The sequence below is a fragment of the Sinohyriopsis cumingii genome, chromosome 2 (assembly GCF_028554795.1).
Source record: "Sinohyriopsis cumingii isolate HCF-2022 chromosome 2, ASM2855479v2, whole genome shotgun sequence".
Classification (NCBI taxonomy): Eukaryota; Metazoa; Mollusca; class Bivalvia; order Unionida; family Unionidae; genus Sinohyriopsis; species Sinohyriopsis cumingii.
The window spans coordinates 74508498-74529314 of record NC_142962.1 but is presented as its reverse complement, the minus strand read 5'-3'; the positions used below and the strand labels follow the sequence as shown (position 1 = coordinate 74529314).

General features: G+C 36.9%; 1 protein-coding gene across 2 annotated transcripts in view; it reads left to right on the top strand.

The window, feature by feature from the left end:
* The window catches only part of LOC149805191 (uncharacterized), a 97523-nt gene extending 80912 nt beyond the window's left edge, over nt 1-16611 (top strand). Inside the window, exons 11-12 of one of the 2 annotated variants that reach the window (XM_089948306.1) lie at nt 5150-5265; nt 12158-16611. In XM_089948306.1, the coding sequence (XP_089804432.1) occupies nt 5150-5265; nt 12158-12286 (245 nt within the window). In that variant the 3' untranslated portion in view covers nt 12287-16611. The remainder of the gene's footprint in view (nt 1-5149; nt 5266-12157) is intronic. The other variant, XM_089948315.1, reaches the window with a different exon arrangement.
* Nucleotides 16612-20817: the final 4206 nt, after the last annotated feature.

Below are 20817 nucleotides of genomic sequence, written 5' to 3'. Positions count from 1 at the left end.
CCGATCGCTGTTCCAATCGCTATCTCCGCGGCGACAACAATTGCTGGAGTCGCCAACGCAATCACTAGAAAGATATCATCGTGTTCTCAGAAAAAACTCAACGAGTATACAGTAAAACATCAAATAGTATCCGACGCTGACTCGAAATTATCCGGGTTGATCTCGTTGGCGATAGATAATTCGTTTATATCCGATGTTGAATTCTCCACGATGGTCCAGTTGTATGACTCCGCGATGTCAAAAATCGAGGATTTTCAACTGGAAGCTGGAAACCACGTGGCTGAAACCACTTCAATGGGCTTAAAACATTCTCCTGAAAACAAGCAGGTTGTTAATATTCGGTGTTGAAATTAAACACTAGAAACAGCGAATAATAATAATGTCGCTGAACCCCGAAGGGTTTCAATTACTTCAACGGATCGCGGAGAACACCACTCCGGTACAAACAAATATGATATCGATAACATCAACGAAGCCAGAATTCAGTGTAAACTTCCCTTCTCCGATTCCAGTGAAGGAAATAGCGCTGGCAAAATTGCGAATATATCACAGTTGGCCTAATATCCGAGCAGAAGCATTTAACGGACAACAACCTAATAACTCGCTGGTTTTTGCATGGACAAATAAACCCGATGGGACCCCAGACTGGAATGAGGTTACAATACCAACTGGGTCATACCAAGTAGAACAAATCAATAAAGAATTTCAACGCAGGATAAAATCGATCACAGGAAAAGAATCAAAAATCGCTATTACGGTTCATGAACCGACGTTATCGTCGACGATTGAAATAAGCACACCGGGGTATATGGTTGATATTTATAACAGTTCAATAAGAACCATACTAGGTTGGCCCATGAATCCACCTAATGAAATCCCCGCGGACTTGCACACGAATGCGCAATCGTATCATGAAATTATTACCAGTTATCTGGATGATTTGTCTATTATAAAAAGCACGTTATTACCCAGCAAGTTTATATTTCAAGACAGGGATACCATGCAATGGTATTTTCCGTATAAGGAAACTCCTGAATCGCAAGTCATATTAACAATTAATTTAAATGATATCGCTCGTGTTTTTATCGAGATTAATCATAATTACCAATTTCAACTAAAACAACTACGGAAAACAAAAGCACGAAAACACGTTGAGGTGTTAAATCAACTTATATCAGACATGGAATATATCAATGAACGAATCGTTAAAATAATATCCGCTAACAGCGATGATAATAAACAAAAATTCCTAACCGAGTATAATATCACAGAAGCCGATTTACCCGATTTCAAGTTTCCAGGATACAACGCGCCAGAACTAAGAAAGTCTCTTAATGATTTTTTCGGTCCATCAATTATCCTCAGACACGATAACGGAGATGGTGGTAGGCATATTGCTCCATACAACGTAAATATCGCATCGGTGATAGCAATCAATCTAGTGTGTGATGTTATCGAAGGGAGTTACCAGGTAGATACCAAGCAATCAAATCAAGCTCAACAGGGGTATATCCTTTATTCATTTTCACCAACAGCCCCTCCCGGATTCTTATTCGTTGAGAGCCCAATTAATCCGGTCTATATGCGATGCCATAATCGGTTTTTAACGAGAATTAATTTCAGACTTACCGATCAGTCAAATAACCTAATTGATCTACAAGAGGAGGAGTTAGTGATCACTCTGTTTGTAAGATCATTGTAAATAACCACTTAGCAGCAGGGGGGGGGAAATGACATCGACGCGGTCGTCGCGCTTTTTTACCGGACGCTGACGACGCTGGGATCGACGCGCAGAACCAAATGACGTCACCGTCGTGTAGGATGGACCGACGTCGTTTTTTTTTTTTACCGGCGCTGACTACACCGGATCCGCTGAGTGCAAAAAGTATTAATTAAGCCAAATGACGATTGGACAAAATGTCGGATTCGCCCCCTCTGCTGCTGGACCATCTTTAAATCAATTTTCTTCAGGTCAAGTGGTCATCGACACGGGTTTTTAATTTAAAGGCTGACGATGATATTTAGTTGGATATATATAGCGGTTGTGTCCATCGCCACTATCGAGGCCATAGTGGCCATCTTGAAAGCCTTGATACTGTTAGTTCTCTTTAAAAGGTTGTCATAATTGCATGTAGATTTCCCTGCAAGATACACTTGGACCTGATTTCAACCAAAGCTGCGGTGGCAGCCATCTTGAAATTCGTTTTGACATTGCTTCTCTTGAAAGAATGGTGCTATAGACACGTGTTTTTTTTTTCACTAGCAGTGTGTCACTGTCCAAATGGCTGAAGACTTACAGTACTGTTAGTACTTTAATTACTGTTGTTTAAATTCACTCTTTCATGCCCATCCACTAGCACTCACGGTAGCCATGTAAAAAAAAAATTATATAAGCTTCGATTCCATCACTGTTCACATCATAATGCTATCTCTTGACAATCACACTAAACTGTTTTTAGAAAATTATGCAATTTTACAGTTTATACGTAAATATCTAGTGATGATCAAATACGAAAGAGTAGAATATCAGAAGTCATACAAGTTTTGAAATAGTCTTTTATGCTCGATTTATTTAAGTGTAGGCTGTCGTTTTAAACTAAAAAAGTTGTATGGTTTTGTATGTTTAACACGAGAAAATCCAATGACGTTAAGTTCTCTTTTTTTTTCTTCAATTGCGATGATGTAGGTTGATAGTACGTAATGTTTTATGTGACACATAAATTTCACTGCGGTATTACTGATGTTGTTTGCCTGTTTACCAGCAAATCTATCAGCAGCCTGGTACGTACGTACGTATGTATGTAGGTAGATAGGTAGTTACGTACGGACGGACGGACGTAACTATGTATCTCTGTACACACGTATGTGGGTATCTATCTGTGGTTGGAAGGATGAATGGATGAATGGTTGAGTATATCCATGTTTACATGCACGGAAGGATGAATGGATGTGTGTATATACATATGTATAGACAATGTTACTTGTTAGCACTATGTACTACTATTATATGATTTGGACGTTATTTTATTTTATTGTTAACAAAGAGCAGAAAGTTGAGAGATGAACAGTTGTCCTGATCAGCTAGGTATTTCATTAGTTTCTTCAAAGACGTCTGCCAGATACTGGAATGGAAGAAGTTTACATTTCTAAGAAGATTGCAGTGATATGGCAGATTCTGGTGGGCAATTAGTATTATTGGTTACGGGCAGTGTTGTACCCCAGCTTGATAAGTATCTTATTCCCATCCTTTTGCTAGCCTGTAATACAAGCTCGAACTGGATGTAAAATAGCCCATACTTTATGATAAGACATTGTGCTACTAGTCACGCCTTGCCGGTCGAGCAACATTGACTGGAACATTACAGTTATATACAGTTCTGAGGCTTGAGTGAATTGGCTAGGTCTTATAAGCAGGTATATATGTAGGTGTCTGCATTTATGCTGCCGGTTTGGTATATAACAGCTGGATAGATTACTTAGAGTCAAAACAGATCATACGTTATAAAATGCAATCCAAGTAACTTTTAGCTTACATGGGCCATAAGGCCAAATAAGCTTAATGTATGGTCTTTCGTCTGTCGTGCGTTGTCCGTTTGTAATTTGCTATTTACGACGTCGTTGCATTCGATCAATAGAATTTGTCAGAATTTTGGGGTATTAAAAACAGCATGGCTTAAAGCTCTTTCAAGTTTGTTCGAATGATTTGCTTTCAAATATGGCAGCTCTTACTTAACACCGAAACACTTTTCAGCGACTTTTCAAAACCCGATCAACAGAATTTGACACATCAGAAAGAAAGCGTCCTGGCCTGAAGGCCTTTCTAAATCAGTTAGTGCATATCCGCCATTACATTAGGCTGCCGTTGCTAAATAAAAGCAAAAAACGTAACATCTTCCTCGCAATAATTGCTAAACAGAATTTTATCAAATTTGAAGAAAAGCATACTGGCATGAAGGTCGTTCGAATTTGTTGAAATGATTCTAATGCACCGTCAAATATTGCGACCGTTGCTAGAATTAGAAAACTGTTAAATGGCTTTATTATAGAAAAAATTTGACCAAATTTGACAGAAAGCACCGTTTCATAAATGGCTTTAATTTTTTTCTCCAAAGGATGCAATTCCGCATTCAGCTGTAGTTGCTGTAAATCAAACTGAAAAAAATAATACATTAAACAATTTCTATTCAAACACCGCTCAAAAGAATTTGACCAAAACACAATTACTAAAAATAAAAGAAAAATATTTAAACGACTTCTAAAAAGAAAAACATGCCACATTTGACCAAATTTGACATAAAGCATCCTGTCACAAATAGTTAAATTTTATACGAAATGAACTCAAATATGGCTGTCGTTACTAAAACTAGAAATATATATTAAAGACTTCTGCTGAAAAACCAATATTTTTTTTCTTTACAAATATTTCTTTATTAATCTAAAAAATTCTGCCATTATGGTTTTTTTGTTACTTTAATTCAGTGTAACTTGACCTGAGAAACTGACCTTTGCCATTACTTTACATGGCTAATTTCGTAGTTGTTATTACTGTCTCATCTTTGTGCCCTCTCTTCATTTACATTTTTTAACTTCTTACACGATGAATTTAAATAATTACACTTTACTGACATATCTTTTATTTTATATGTGTTCTTGATGGGAGAGAAGAAAAAAAAAACTAAGTTATTAGAAAATGATTCAGATCCCTTCGCTTTATAAAAGCTGTGTAAATGAAAGTAGCAATCTTTAGAAACTTCGGTATACAACTATTATTCAACAGTAACAATTATTCGGTGAAAACTCGCAAATTTCAATACTTGATTTTCATCTGCGTTGCTTCTCAGATTTTGTAGTCTTTTTATCGTTTCACTCAGTTAATTTTGCCTTTCCTTTTTCAGTCATCTTTCTTTTTGGACGATATTTTACGGTCCACTATTGCCCGTACAGTTGACATTGAGCACGTGCGTTAACCATGAGACTTGGCGTCCTTCTTATGGTCATTCGATTCTTTCAGTCTTAAAAACTCAGACTTGATCGAGGGATTCGATGCCTATTTTTTCTGCACTGTAAAGATAAATATGTTTCTTTGTACCCGTTTCAGGTGTATAGGTTGAAATAATTTCCATTACTCGTACTGAGATATTTTTTGCAGGAAAGATTTTGCACGTTCTAGAGGGCCACTTGGGCGTGGTCAGATGCCTTTACATTAACGAGGAACGCCTTATTAGTGGTGGGGATCAAAAGAAGATAATTATCTGGGATTATAAGGTGAGATGCTAGAAGTTCGCCATTATATCTGTCTGATATCACCGTAATGATAACCAGATTGTCAAAGCTTATTAACCTGTTTAATGTCGCCATACATCTGTCAGTATGTATTGCTCCAGACAGATGACTTAGGCAACAAGAAATAAGACACCTAATTACACAATATTCTAGCAAACAGGCAGGGTGATATTATATGTATATATGAAACGCACCTAGATAAGATTTTGAATGTCTGTCTGAAAGACAAGGCCGGTTTTGATGAGGATTTTTCGCCCCACTAGCTCAGAATCACCTATGACATGTCAGTATATGATAAATGAAAGAATGGTTTGAAATATTGAACAGAAAAACAGAGTTTTGATGTGAGTAAACCCTGACAGCTCGATACGGTGTATGTTCTTTCTAATCGCTTAGCTAATCTAACACGATATACAGAGAAGTATGTTTGCTAATTGAGCATCAAGCAGTTCACGTTTGAAACTACATTTTATATCAGGTTGAAAAGTAACCTTTTCATATAGAGCACATCCGATTAACTCTAAAAAATTATGTCGTGAAATTCAAATAGTTTACTTTATTAGAAGATTTTTTTTAGAGCAGATTGGAATTATTGCGTGGGCGCTGTGGTAAATATTGCTTAAAATGGGACAGAGGACCAAAACAGTTCCAAATATTTGAACGTAATGATTTATTTTTATATGCTATTTAAGTTCCAGTTAGAATTGCAATTTCACTTTTTATTTTGTCCCATTTCAAAAATTCATAGATAATAACATGTACAGAAGTATCAAAACCTTGTGTAGTTTAAAAATAAAATGTGTAGGTTCAAAATGTCAGCTAAAGAAAATAAAATTCAAAATACAATTGTTACCAGTCTGTCCTTTGCCCACAGATAGAATTCTTCATAACTTTAAAATAACAGATTATAGATTTATTGCTTTAGTATCCACTGCATCAGTCAGTTTGGATGTAATCGTAGACAGGAGCTTGAAGTCCAGCGGTTTAGTAATGTCTACCAATGTAGTTGGACAATTTATAAACACGAAAGTTGCATTTGAAACTGAGAATGATCACGGGTGTAAAGGTTAATATATTTTTCTGTATCAGTACAAATACATACATATACTTAAGCTGTAAAAAGTGTTTAAGTTCGATTTATCGTATGCTTTACAAACATAAATTTTCCAGTGTTGTTTTCGTTTGCATCTTTTAGCTCTTTTTACATCTATACTCAATAATATTACTAACGATGAAATTTAGATTGGTTTAAATTAATATAGTTTTGGCAACTGTGTACATATTTGTCAGACCTATTTTTTTTCTTCTCTCCATCATTTAAGTTGTGCATATAATCGGCGACTTATAGTTGACGTTCAGACCAGTCTTAGTCATTGGCGGCTTATATTTGACGTTCAGACCAGTCGTAGTCATTGGCGGCTTATAGTTGACGTTCAGACCAGTCGTAGTCATTGGCGGCTTATAGTTGACGTTCAAACCAGTCGTAGTCATTTGGCGGCTTATAGTTGACGGTCAGACCAGTCGTAGTCATTTGGCGGCTTATAGTTGACGGTCAGACCAGTCGTAGTCGTTTGGCGGCTTATAGTTGACGTTCAGACCAGTCGTAGTCATTTGGCGACTTGAATATGGCTTAGCTTGATTGGCCTTCAGTCTTCAGTCTAGATCTGGATCTGCGGTTAATTCTCCGATGTAAATGTGAGTCTACGATGTTAGCATTGGCCGGGTATTACGCAAGACCGATACGGTATTAGTTGTATAAACGAGATTAATTACTTTTATTTTGTTTCATTCATTATTATGAATCTCAGCATTGGGAGTTACTTCATCAAATAAACTGCAATCATTAAGCTGATCGAAATGAAAAGATACATAATTACATTTCCTTCCTAAGGTAATTTGATTCCTTCCCAAGAATTACTGTCCTCAAGTCTATATGTGCGGAATGTTAAAGTCATTGCCTGTTGTAAATAATGTGTTTAAATGGGTTGGTTATGTTAAGGTGCCCCACTTGTTATGTGTGCCTTTTGTTTGGATATCGTTATCTAGGAGATGATCGACCATGGTGTTATTGCCCGGATCTAGTAAATACTATAAAATATGAAATTAATGGATGAAATAACAGAGATCTGAGCAGAGATATAAAACAGAACAATACGAGCCCCCGTATGTATAATATAACAATTTGATCCATTACATAAACAAAATGAAACTGAACACGATGAACCTGACATTTGAATGATACACTTTCTCACTGAAATAAAATTACCAAATTTATAAGAAATGCAATTAGCCGTTCTGTTATACTGAATGCTTGCAAAAGCGTGGTTGCTTCCGGTCTTCTCAAAGTCAAGTTTGTTGAGAGGTTAGAATCGCCGTATTTCTTTTCCTCTTCTCTCTATCTCTCCAGCCTCTTCGAGTCATCAACCGTAACTTGGCAGGCTGCTCTTTCCCCACTGTGTGGTGCAGATATGAATATTCCCCCCCCCCCAACCCTACATAAAACGCAACTTAAATATTCGTCAGACTTTTTTCTTCTGAGATCAAACAATAAACTCTACTCTTGTTAATTGCGATATCATCTTATCGTAATTCAACAAAAACTAAAGCTAATATGGGTCAGTTCGAAACTGACGCTGATTTACACGCCCTATTATCGTAAGATTAATGCCTTTCCCTTGCGGTTAGCCGCATTCCTAACTTGAACCATGACATAAATAGACATCTTTGTAAATAGTACTACGCCCCTTTTTGTGCTATAAATCGCTAGCTAGACTACGTCACTTGGCAGGATCATGATTCTCAGTAGAAAAAAAATTTACAACTTCATTATACAAATGAATTAATGAACTTCGCGTCTTGTCTTAACTACATTACTCGCTAACTTGCAATTAATTGGCATTATATTTCCAGACATAGTAAAATCAATTCCTAGCTTTCATAATTCATATTATTTAAGACCGATAAATGCACACATTCTCAGCATGAAATTCCTATTACATACAAACGAGTAAATTCGGACAAATTCATATCGAGGAAATATTGCATGACATTCTTAGAATGCAGGAGTCATATAACTTCCGAACTCAAGGGAAATTGAGGTATGCATTTAAAACGAATACATGCAACAAATAATTACAAACTTTTTTTTAAATAAATGAGCATGTTGTATGCAACTGAGACAAACCTTGTGCTTTCCGAGGCTAGCTTTCTTTCCATTGAAGCCGAAGGTTTCTTTTCCTTTAAGTCCCGTGTCCCTCCTTCCAGACACCCGTCCTTTGGACAATATATAATGAAAAATGCTTGCTATTTCCTGGAGCCAACTTCTTGCCTCACCGCTTAAACTTATACTGATATCGCGATGAAATTACTTAAAACATTTAATTTCGTCTGGGAAACACCCCCCCCTCTTCATTTTGCTTTGCCAATTAGGATTACCCTTTTCTAACCGCCAAAAATATAACACGCCTATCGAAGTTAGAATAATTCTCTCTATTCCGCCTTTATTAATAAATGTTTCCTGAAAAATTAATTTTGTGACATTTATTTTAAATGGCCCAAACATGCCTCGGGATTGTTTCCACATTGTCGCTTCTCTGCTACTTAACCCCAATTTACATCTCTGTCTGACTGTTATCCCAGCTGATTCTAATTAAAAATCCAACAAGAGAATCCCATATATCGCTGGCTATCGATTTATTGCGGGACTGGCCCATACATCAAAGGTAATTGTTAATTGTCACGCTGACCGCGACAAGATTGACTCATTTATGTGTTGCAGTAATATTTTTCTTCAAACTTCACTCTGTTACATGTCATAATTCTATGCCCCATCGTTGATGCGACGATGGGAAGTAAAATCAGGTAGTAATTACCCTCGTCTTCCAGACTATACCATACAATTAGTTTTACCCACTTGGCGATCAACAAAGGGTAAACTCAGCGTTAAAACTTTCATTTTGCAAGGATTAGATGACAGGTTATGTTCATCGCAGAATGACGTAAAACATTTGTTCCCGTCTAGTATTTGTGACTTCCTTTAGATTTTCTGAATCTACGTTTTAGGATCGTTGTTGGCCAGTCTATGCTCAAAGAGCATTGTATCTTATGCTCAATCTTTTTCTTATACTTTCGCTTCGTAAACAGTTTGAAATTAAGACAGAACTTGGTACCCGTGAAATGTTTGGAACTGATAGCATTTCTTGGCTGACGTTAGTAAATTTTTGAGCCCATGCCTCAATTTCGGAAGAAATAAAAGATGAGGCAAAACATATTATATGTAAGTGAACAAAAAGGTTTCATTTTTTAGATTTAAATCATGCACCCAGATTTCTTTGTTACATAGTAGGCTTCTAACTTTTTATCCTGCCAAATTTAATCAAAATAATCCACAAGCTTACAGGCATATACTGTAGATAGGTTCTGATAAAGCAGCCGTTTTTCTTCTTTCTAATTAATTGGCTTATGGTGTGGTCGGTATGGTACGGGGATTTCAGTCTCCAAATAGACAATAGATTAGGCTGTACGTGTCCAGTTGCTATAACAAGTCTGACTGCGCATAGTGTTTGGGGATATAGTATGTTATAATTAGATCTGAACAATTCGTTCCAATCAATACAAAATAAGACTCTCAGGTGGTAATTTGTCCTCTAGGGAAATTTTCTGGAATAGTAATGATAGAATTAGAAATGTAGTAAACCCTATTAAATTACCTACTTGTCTGCAGAACGTAGCAGAATGTTTCCGTAAAGCCCGGTAGCTTATTTTCTTCATTATGTCTGTTCTGCTCCTATTCTAGCGATAAGCTTATTAGTGTAATGCACAAATTCAATTCTTGTCACGCTCTATATTGAAAAATGTATGTATACTGCACACCACTATCTTAATTTAGGAACTAGACACGTCAGCAAGTGCTAAGAAAATGCATCTTTATTATTTTACCTTCTATAATACATATTTCAAAAACTGAATTTTCCACAAGAAAAATTTATTTTAATTTATTGCACAGCACGTGACTTTATTTCAAACACAGAACAGTATGTTTTTACAGGATATGATCGTTCCAGCCAGGGTAAATGTCATTTAATTTTGCTTTTTCGTCTAATTATACATGCTTTAGTTAAGACTCGATTTTTTATCTGAACCCTCCCATCTTCAGCACATTACCAGTTGTTCAAACTCGCGATTTATCTGAGTATTAATTCATCCCCTGGCGAGTTCGAATAATCGGTGTTGGGCCGTCTATGAAAGTAATTTTATGTTTATGCCAGCAAGACGATATAGTGAGATTTGCGGTATCATGATTATTTTCTGATTAAATGTTAAATTTATTTTATTAAAACCGAAAACACATGCTTCAGGTTTCTTGAAAATAATCAATCTTTTTATCATTTAGACATATCTGTATATAAAAAAGAAGCTTTTCATCTTCGAATTCCGATGTGAAACTGTCCGTTTCCATGTCCGAGCGAGATGCTCATAAATTAGGTGTGGAATAAAACAAAATTTGCCAGTGTTTTTTTTATATGGCAAGTGTTTTCAGAGGCTTGCCTACATTTGCAAGTAAAGTATTAAATACTTGATTAACCTGACCATCCGTCTTCATTTCCAAAATGCTATCGTTTCTATGACGCTTCGACAACCGTTTGTTTAATCACGTTCACAGATGAGTAAAAACGAGTTTGCTTGGCCTGTTTATAAAGCAATGTTATGGTTTCAAGGTGAAAGAGAGGTCCAGTACACGTCGTTGTGATGCTAGCACGCAGGTGGGCTGTGGTACAAGTGACATGATGTTGCAGTGAGTGAAACAAGTAATAATTATTAACTAGGGTCTGTAATTAATGGCAATGTAAGGATAACTTCTTTTTGGGGAAAGCTCCAGTAGGAGCGTGTTAAACGGTTAGAAGTGACCCATATATAGACTGCGCGACCGTGACGTAAGTTGCCAAAAATGACCTCGAATCTCGAGTGTAAAGAGCGGGTGTGAAATCTTAAAATGTCTGAAAACTCGTTTGGGTAGCTTACAAAAAAGAAAGGCTAAACATTCACGCCAGAGTAAAACGTTAACTATCAGGAAATGACGATAGATGGGTCAGGCTAACTATTTATTTAATATTTGATTCCAAAACGGAGGTAAGTACTTGAAAGCAAGACCATCAAAACTGTTTAGTTTTTTTTTTCTTTCTCTTTTGCACATGATTTATATGTATCACGCTTAGTACTGCAGATACATAATAACATCGAAATGTTAAAATTATTTCCAATTCGGGACACTCGGTCTACAAGAGGTATCTCTTGAGTGGTCTTTGTAATTTTAAATTAAGTTTTACACCTTGCTTGTTCATTTTCATCGTATTTAAAGCGCATAAGCAGATACCTGCCTATTCTACGTTAATAAACTGACGGGAATCACCGTCTATAATTTCTTTTAAGTCTGGTCCAGCTGGAAGCAAACTAGACATTACTGTCTTCGCATATAATACGCCAGCAGACATGGATCTGTGTTCTTTTTTTCTACTGATTACTTACAACAAAACTCCACAAACGCAGATCTTGGTCTGTGCGGTTAGACCGAACCTTTATGCGAATATTGACGTGATACGTTTTGAAAACTGGGGTCGGATCAACTTATTATTCTTTTATTTTTAACAAATTCCTTGAACATTAATTCCCTTTGCATCGTCAAAATTTGGTTGGTTTAGTAAAGTTATAAAGATGACACGGGGCTGAGATTTACACAAAGCTCAAATTCTTATATGTAAACGAGTACATGTAAGAGCATTCGAACAAGGGCATGAACTCGATTGTTGCAGATGTCAAACCACTCTATTATTGCAAAAAATGTACACCACCACATTCTCCTATTTCTTTTTTTCAGAAAGGAAAGCAGATGTACGTGGCACATCGTCATCCGACGTTACTACATCTAATGTGGGTGGATGACACCAAGCTAATCACAGCCTCGCCAGAACGTCCTGGCACCATTACCGTCCTCAGCTTTTGGTAGCGACCATCTAATGTAACGCATTAGCTGAGGAAATGTAGTTAAAACTCTAATTATTCCAGCAGGAAAAAGTTGTAATATTCGTACTAGATTGAAACTTGAAGGACAAGGTTTTGTCTTGGGGTCTGTAAGTTTTCATAAAGTGAAGGTCCGGTTGATAGATGTAGAAGAGAACCTTACGCCGCAGAATTTAGTCGCTCAGAAGCCAAACGTCAATGGCTCGATTTCGCGAAAGACTATTATGAAACTATCTTAACATAACCGTGTAAACTTTTTTGATGATTCTCATTCATTATTGTCATCTTGGAGTTGCAAGAATTTATGCAATTTTAATGCAGTAAATTATTGTAAAAGCGTCTGTGATACATTTTTCGCTCGTAAGTTCACTTTACATATTTAATTGACTCTAGGCTTTCATTAGGAAGCAGGTGGAAAGTAATGGTTCCTTCCATCTATCCGCTTTACTACACAATGAATGTGTCCTTATAGTTACATGTTGCAGTAGCGCATTGATTTCTCCTTCATCCAAGGGAGGAAGTCATTGGTTTCGTTCTGTCCATCCGTCATAATGAGCTTGTACACTAGATATCTCAAGAATTATTGAACCAGACCTCACATAATTAGATTTGTATATGCCTTCCTATACATGTAGAGCTTTCCAGAGAAGACCTGATTTAGATTCTGGCGATAGTTACCTATTTTTCAGGGACACAATGACACCATTGTTTGATTTTTTTACTTAAGCGACCGGAAGTTTACTATAGTTTGTGTTAACGTTATGGCCGAATTGCTTCAGTGCCATTAATTAATATTTGTTCTGAAACATTAATACAATGGGAACAAAATTATATGAAACCTGCTTCTCCAGCATTTGTAACAAAATAATAGAAAACACCACCATCGCTGAGGTCTTTATAGTAGCAGTCAACTGCATCCCAGTACCCCGGTACTGTTACAACACTGTTTTGTTACATTGTATATAACAATAAAGTTATTATCACAAAATATCCCTCCTTGTGTAGCACTGTCCAGCAGCTAAAGTCATAGATTTCCAGAAACTGGAGCTGACTGGCCAATTTAAAGCCAATAGTTAAGTTGAGAAAGAAAAATATTCGCCTTGAACTTTAAGATCTCCCAGATCAAACGGACATTCCTGCAGGACCTTGCGCAGTTTGACCTTAAAAGAATGTTGTATTTATTATAAATTATGAAAACAGCATGCTTCATGCTACAACGAACACGCTGACATCAGACTCTGAAGCATTTGTGGAAAGGCAAACAAAAGTAATAGTGCAACACGCTGCGTAGCAATGCCGAAAGCATCAACTCTCTTGTGAGATTATAAGTGATTTGCGGAGAGTTTAGTATTATCGTATGACCAACAACTATTAGTGGTTAGTCAGAAACTGAAGAAAACATGTATAATCGGAATGCATTACAGACAGGGAGCTAAGGAAATGATTTTAAATATGGTTACCACCAGTCAGCATATGCTTCCAGTTCGTACACCTCACATGCAAATTATAGTTCAAAGACAAGTTAAGATGCATCGTACAAGTCCTATGGATCATCATTTGGATAAGCTTCATATGCAGATCTATCTGGCTTGATTTTAACTGGTATGGCAACCAGTTCACTCCGTACATACATAGATGCATGACATCAACCACACCAAGTTCATCGTCGCAACCTTTTGTGATGTATGCTGGTTGGTCACATAGTTTGTCCCGGCCGAGTCATACCAAAGACTTATAAAACTGGTACTAACAGCTGCCTCGCTTGGCGCTCAGCATTAAGTGGTTAGTGTTAGGACTGGTCGGCTTGGTGTCAGTATAATGTGACTGGTTCGGACATCATGCATGATGCTTCAGTGCTAGACATCACTATAAACTGTCACACTGCAGACATCATAGCGATAGGACTGAAAAATTGTTAAAGCTACGTTAAAATTACAAATCACACACACACACACACACACACACACACACACACGTAGTTTGTCGTATGGAGTACACCCAGTCACAGACAACTAGCTATGACATTCACTCACAACAGCGAACTGGTTATGATGCTCAGAGTAGCTATGAAACTAGTCGACTGGGTATTGAGAACGGTATCTGTTGCAAGGTGGCTACGAAGCATTATACTCAACCAGTCGAAATTCATGCACGAGAATAAGTCATCAGAGCCCATACTTAATCCAGCGTTGATCACGTTGGAGATTTAATCAGGGTTTATACGAAGGCAGCAAAACTTCCCTGGAAAGAGCGATAGCACGGGTTCTTACGGAGCTGGTCAAAATTGCAATGGATTGTACGGAGTCAGCCAAAGGAATTATGGATCAAATCAGAGATGCAACAATACCAACCAAAGCTTCTATTTTTCAACGCAAGAATCGCATGACCGATACACTTAAAATTAGAGTTCATATGTTGGTAATGAATATTCATAGATAACATCATATAATAAAAATTCCTATGCAGATACACCTCAGGATTGTTAAAAAAAACTGCAACAAGACTGATGGAGATTTATACAGTAAACCTTATTGTGGCTCAAATACTTGTGTTGTAAGTTTTGACTCATCATACCATGTGTGCTATAGATTTGGTCCTTGGCAGAAAATGACTAATTCTGGTAGTAACTAGCCAAAAGTTAATCGGACTGGGCACAGGTTTTTTTTCCTTAAAATGAATAACAGCCCAAGCTTTTTACCAGTTCAGAAAGCCAGTGATGTGGTTGTTTTAGAGGCAGATTCAGAGCAGTGGTTGAGAAAAAACGAAACAGGAATGAAAGAAGAGATGGAATGTGATTAGAGGAGTTAAATGAGCACAGGAGGAAAGAGAAAATGAAGAAAAACAAAGGAAAGAAAAGAGTTGATGGATAGAAGCTAGTAGAGGAAAAATGATTCAGGTAAGAAGAAACATGATAGAGAAAGTGGTTGGAGCATTAAAAAAAGAATTAACCAAAATATAAACTAAGAATCTAGATAAGATAATTCAGAAGAAGAAGGAAATGGAGATGTATCAAGAAAGGGGACATACAACTATTAAAAGTAGAGAAACAAATACAAACAGAGCGAGAGATGCAGATTTGCAAATTAATGAATCAACAAGCAGCGGTAGAGTACTTACAGTATGCAGAATAATTTTTTATTGAGGATCCACAAAACAAGAGCAGCAAATGTACAATTAGCAGCAGTAGTATCAACCCTTGCAGTTCATTGCCGCCACTCAAATCTCATCTCTTCACAGCACAACTCCACCCCACACTTTCGCCAAGTAAATCATCACAAGGCCGCACATACCTATCAGAATGAAGAAAAGAGAGGCAAATTTCCTGTTGGTTAATAGAAGGGTGAAATTCAACAAGTAAGAGATGAGGTTTCAAATGAGTTGCCTCCAATTTCTGATGCGTAAAGTCCTTTATCATCACTCAACAACAAGGAAACATTGAGGCCCACGTGCAGTTTTACGCTGATTCAAATGAATAGAGTCCTGAATCAGCATCGCAACATCCCAAAGAGGTGAAAATGATCACACACCTCTAGATCATAGCTTCAATCGGCATTCTGATCACAAGAGGAGGCATGACAAACCAAGGTCGAAATCTTCACAACACATCTAGTTTTGTTCCTTTGAACGCGGTCATTCAGCAATACATGAATTACATTCAGTTCACTGACAGTTCAGATGACGGTCAAAGGAACAAGCGATCACATATATTACATAACTTTGTTTTGTCTTATTTGTGCTTACTTGCCCAATTGTAAAGTTTTAAATAAAGTTATTAATCACCTGAAAAAGACAGAAATTATATGCTGTTGTTGTTGTGGGTTTAATGCAGATTTACGAGAGGCTATATATGCGGCCAGTATATGTTGTAGAGGAAGAACAACCGACCCATGGGAAGCTACTGGCATGCTTTCTCACACACCCACGTTGACCAGGCCGGAGACTCACCCCCACACGGAATTGGTGAATCGTCAGTGCAGAAAGTTTACAATATCCAGTCCTCCTCAGTTACTATTTTCGCAGATGGATGAGAACCTGACCCATAGAGCCAGTTTGTCCCAGATTCAACTACAACCTCTCGAGTCCCGGACCATGAGAACATATCAGTTAGTAAAGAATTTATGGGTTGTAGTTGACGCAGGCGCCTTTGAATTGATATAAAATCTTCCAAGTATTCAATGGGCTTTCCAGTTCCCACCTCCAGAAAAGCATTCATTGATCCAGTATCATTATCCGGCTAGTTCCGGTCTTGATTCTGCAAAAATTGTGTGTTGCACAGTATATGTTTAGATTAATAAAATTTTATTTTGGATACATGGACTTTTTTTCCTAAAATATTTTCCTGTGGGATAAGATGTTTTATAACGGGATGTTGTGATGCAGACATTGAACAATTTTGGTTACCAAGTTGTCAGTTACAGAGACGCTTTTTTTTTGCATCTTTGTCATTTGCACTCTTTCTTTTGGTAGCCAAATGGTCGTTCTTCCACTCTCTTTCAAACCATAATTCTTTGATAGATGAACATAGCTTCACAAGAAAGAAAGAAATTTGGTACCGATAATCTTGATTCTCTATCACTAACGGGCATATAACCTTGCAGTAGAAATCGACATTCATTGTAAACAGTCAGTTTTTTGTTACTCTTGGATTTCGACCTGATTTGCACGAAAGAGCCACAGCCAGAACAGAGTTAAAATTGAGTTTTCAAGCTTGTGCACGACCTCGTTATATTTGTTATCGTTAGGTCAGTGGTAAGAGTGGAACATGTTTTTCTTTCGTTCCTACTCTTGTTCGATCATTTCACTTTTTAAAAACAAATTCATTTGATGCATGAATCATTAGTAGTATTTCATCTTACTGAATTGTGATCTTTAAGCAAAATCATTGCGAAATATACCTGCAGTGCCGATGGTATGTTCATTTTAATGCTCGTTGATATAACGTGTGACCTTATAGATCATCCTGGTTCGTGTACAACGAGTTATAGATGGACGGTACATTTACGGTCGAGACCACTTCAACAAATAGTTTCAATGAAGACTATATTTCATCAAACGGTGCCTTATTATGTGCTCTGAGTTAGGAATGTCCAATACTTTATTAGATTCTAGTGACCTTTGCCCATTTTTTAATGTTTCAGGGTAACGGTATGCATGGGAGGGGGTATTAGAGAAATGATTTTATAATTTTTTTTTTCTTGCTTAAATTGTATGAGAGAAATTTGTTTAGTTTAGACAAAAGTCGTATTTCATTTTGTTTTGTAAATGATTGTGAATCCTGCTGTGTATAAACCATTGTGCCTTTCAAAAAGTGTTTGATGTTTTATATATATATATATATATATATATATATATATATATATATATATATATATATATATATATACCGCTCCGGTGGCCTAGTGGTTAAAGCGTCCGCCTCGGATGCAGGAGGTTGTGGGTTAAATCCCCGGCCGAGTCATACCAAAGACTGATAAAAATGGTACCAACAGTTGCCTCGCTTGGCGCTCAGCATTAATAGATTTAGTGTTAGGAATGGTCGGCCTGGTGTCAGGATAATGTGACTGGGCGGGATATCATGCTACATGTCTGCGGCATGATGCCCCAGTGCTATACATCACTATAAACTGCCACACTGCAGACATCGTAGCGATATGACTGAAAAATTGTTAAAGGTACATTAAAAATCCCAATCACATCACACTGATGTTTTAAAAGTAATTTTCCTTGGATATTTCAGTTTATTTTTCATTTCGAATTATAATCTTTCATTTTTTTTTTTATTTTTTTTTTTTTTGGATTCCTTTTAAGGTTTCCTCGGAAACAAACAGTTTAACAGTATAAAAGAAACTTCTCTCTCTCTCTCTCTCTCCGATTGTAAACCAGAATGAGCATAAAATAAACCAACTTCGTTTGCATAGCCAAGCAACAGTTTTAGTTCATCATTACATTCCTTAATGAATCGTTCTTCAGATAGACTATTTTGACATTTTGTGTCGGTCTTATATAAATTGTTTAACTTTCCCTCACCCAGCTTTGTGGACCACCAACAGTTCCGCTTCCAGCGTAGAGAAGGTACCATTGACTACTTCCTGGGAGATAAAATAGACCAATCGATGACACGTAGCGCCAAGCTGTACGTGCTGATTCATATTCCGTAACGGTGTGTGCTTTTCCTTAGTGTTAAAAAATAGAAACCTGACAAGGAAAAAGACCAAAACGTTTATATTAAAACCTACCCCTTGTGCATGTGTGGAAACTAATCTCATATGGCATACATTTTCTTTATAAAGTATGATGATATACATGATAAACATAGTCGGGTGTTCTTACTTTCTTTCTTAACAAATTATTAAATTCAAATGCGAATATACGTACCTATATACAAGCATATTCTTTAGGAAACAGATCCAAAGTAAGCGTCCGTACATTTCACTTCCATTCCCAAAGCAATAAACGTTACATAAAACAGGCGTTGGTTCATATAAACTATGGAATCATGCAGGTGTCATTTGCAACATCGCTTCACTCTTTTTGGGGCCATTCATTCTTATTATATTATCTCCATTTGAAGAGATGCGGATACCTAAATAAATTTATTTTAAAAAGGAACGGAATATTTACATATATGCAGTTTGAAATAAGCAAGAGATAGATATGGCGAAGGGCGAAATTTTAGAGCAGTCTTAGGAAATCCACATGATGAGTCGCCCGTGTCGTTTACACTTAGTTCCTCGAGCATTTCTTGTTGCTGGTTAGGAAGTGGAAGAACAACGAGAAGCAATTAAATATGAAAATGTGTTCTATTGCAGGCATACACAGTAAAAGAAGCTAACAAAGAAAGAAACATCAAGCTGATAATGAGGACAAGCATAATTTATTATTTTAAGTGTATATGTCCATAGTGTGAGGCCACTTTTGAAAATACCGCAGACTTCAATGCAAGATGATAGACGTTGAAATGTTTATCAGATAATATAATTATTAAAACGGTTAATAAATGTTGTCTTATTTTATATCAAAGGTAAACCATTATTGGAAGGTAAACATTTGTTCTATGACAAACGTTTTGTTCGGAAGAAAAAGCTTAAGTATAATGGAATTGTATTTGAAATATTCTAAATAATTTGTTACTTTCTTGGTTTGTTTTTTAACTTATCAACAAATTTAATGTAGATCGCTGGACAAAATTACGTCCTATAATACGATTTAGAGCTGCACTTACAGCACGTCGGAGATCTGCAGATATATACATGTGATACAACGTAGATAAATAACAATGGCGTAAAACAAATATTGGAGAACACTTCTCGTACTGAGCAAAGATCGTAGTGTAAACTCCGTTGGCTCTTGGGATTCTCTTTGCCTGATATGAAGGCCGACTTGGATAAAGTTTTCGGATGTAATTCTCTGTCATATCGTTCAATTTTAAGAGGGTTTCATCGTTTTAAAGATCGTTTTGTATTCATGGACGATGACCCACGTTCTGCAGGACCGTTGTCTGCAATTGCTAAGCAAGAAGTGACTGATGCGAAGGGGCGATTAATGAAAAAATGTTTAATAAACAATGGAAGATCCTTTTATTACGAAGGGTATTACTTCGTCAGTTATTTGTAATATAATGAAGAATCGTTTGAAGCCCAGAAAGGTTTCGGCAAGATAGGTTAGTTGTTGGTTAGTCAAAAACAAGCTCAGGTTGTAAATGTTGAATATGAAAAGAGTGACCAGAAACAGTTGAATGAGACTGACACAGATTTCCTGAAGGAACACCGGATCCAAACTTTGCTACGTCCTACTTATGGCCCAAGGTTGTTTTTTGGGTAGGGTGGGGTGGGGGGATCGGTTAATTCCCGTTATCGGAAATCCACTGATGGAAAATCGATTTGAAAGCCACCATTCGGTTAGAAGTGCAAATTACGAAAAAGTGTATACAAAATGGCATTGAATAATTGGATAATTAGACTGAGAAAGTGTGTAGATGTGCGGAGCTTTCCTTATTCTATGTTGAACGTAACAAGATGGACCGAGAAAGGGCAATAAAGAGCAGTCAGTTATTCAGAAATGCAAGGTCTGGATGTTAAACACCAACGATCTCTGTCCGCAGTGAATGTGTTGTTCCTCACTGGTAAATGTTCAGTCACATTTCTCGCATTAGTATTGGTATCCGAGAAATGTTTTACTTTAATAACATCGAAAGTGTTCTTGAAGGTGATGCACACGAAAGTATTTTCGGTCTAGAAACTCGGTCCTCGAAACACGACAGACAGACTTGAAGGTACACCTTCAAAGAATAGCGAGTAGAAAGCATGACAGGACGTCTTTAAGTTTTGTATTTCAAGAATGCCACACACGATCTCTTTGGAAGTATCTCTGTGTGTGTGTGTGTGTGTGTGTGTGTGTGTGTGTGTGTGTGTGTGTGTGATTTGGATTTTTAACGTAGCTTTAACAATTTTTCAGTCATATCGCTACGATGTCTGCAGTGTGGCAGTTTATAGTGATGTCTAACAATGAAGCATCATG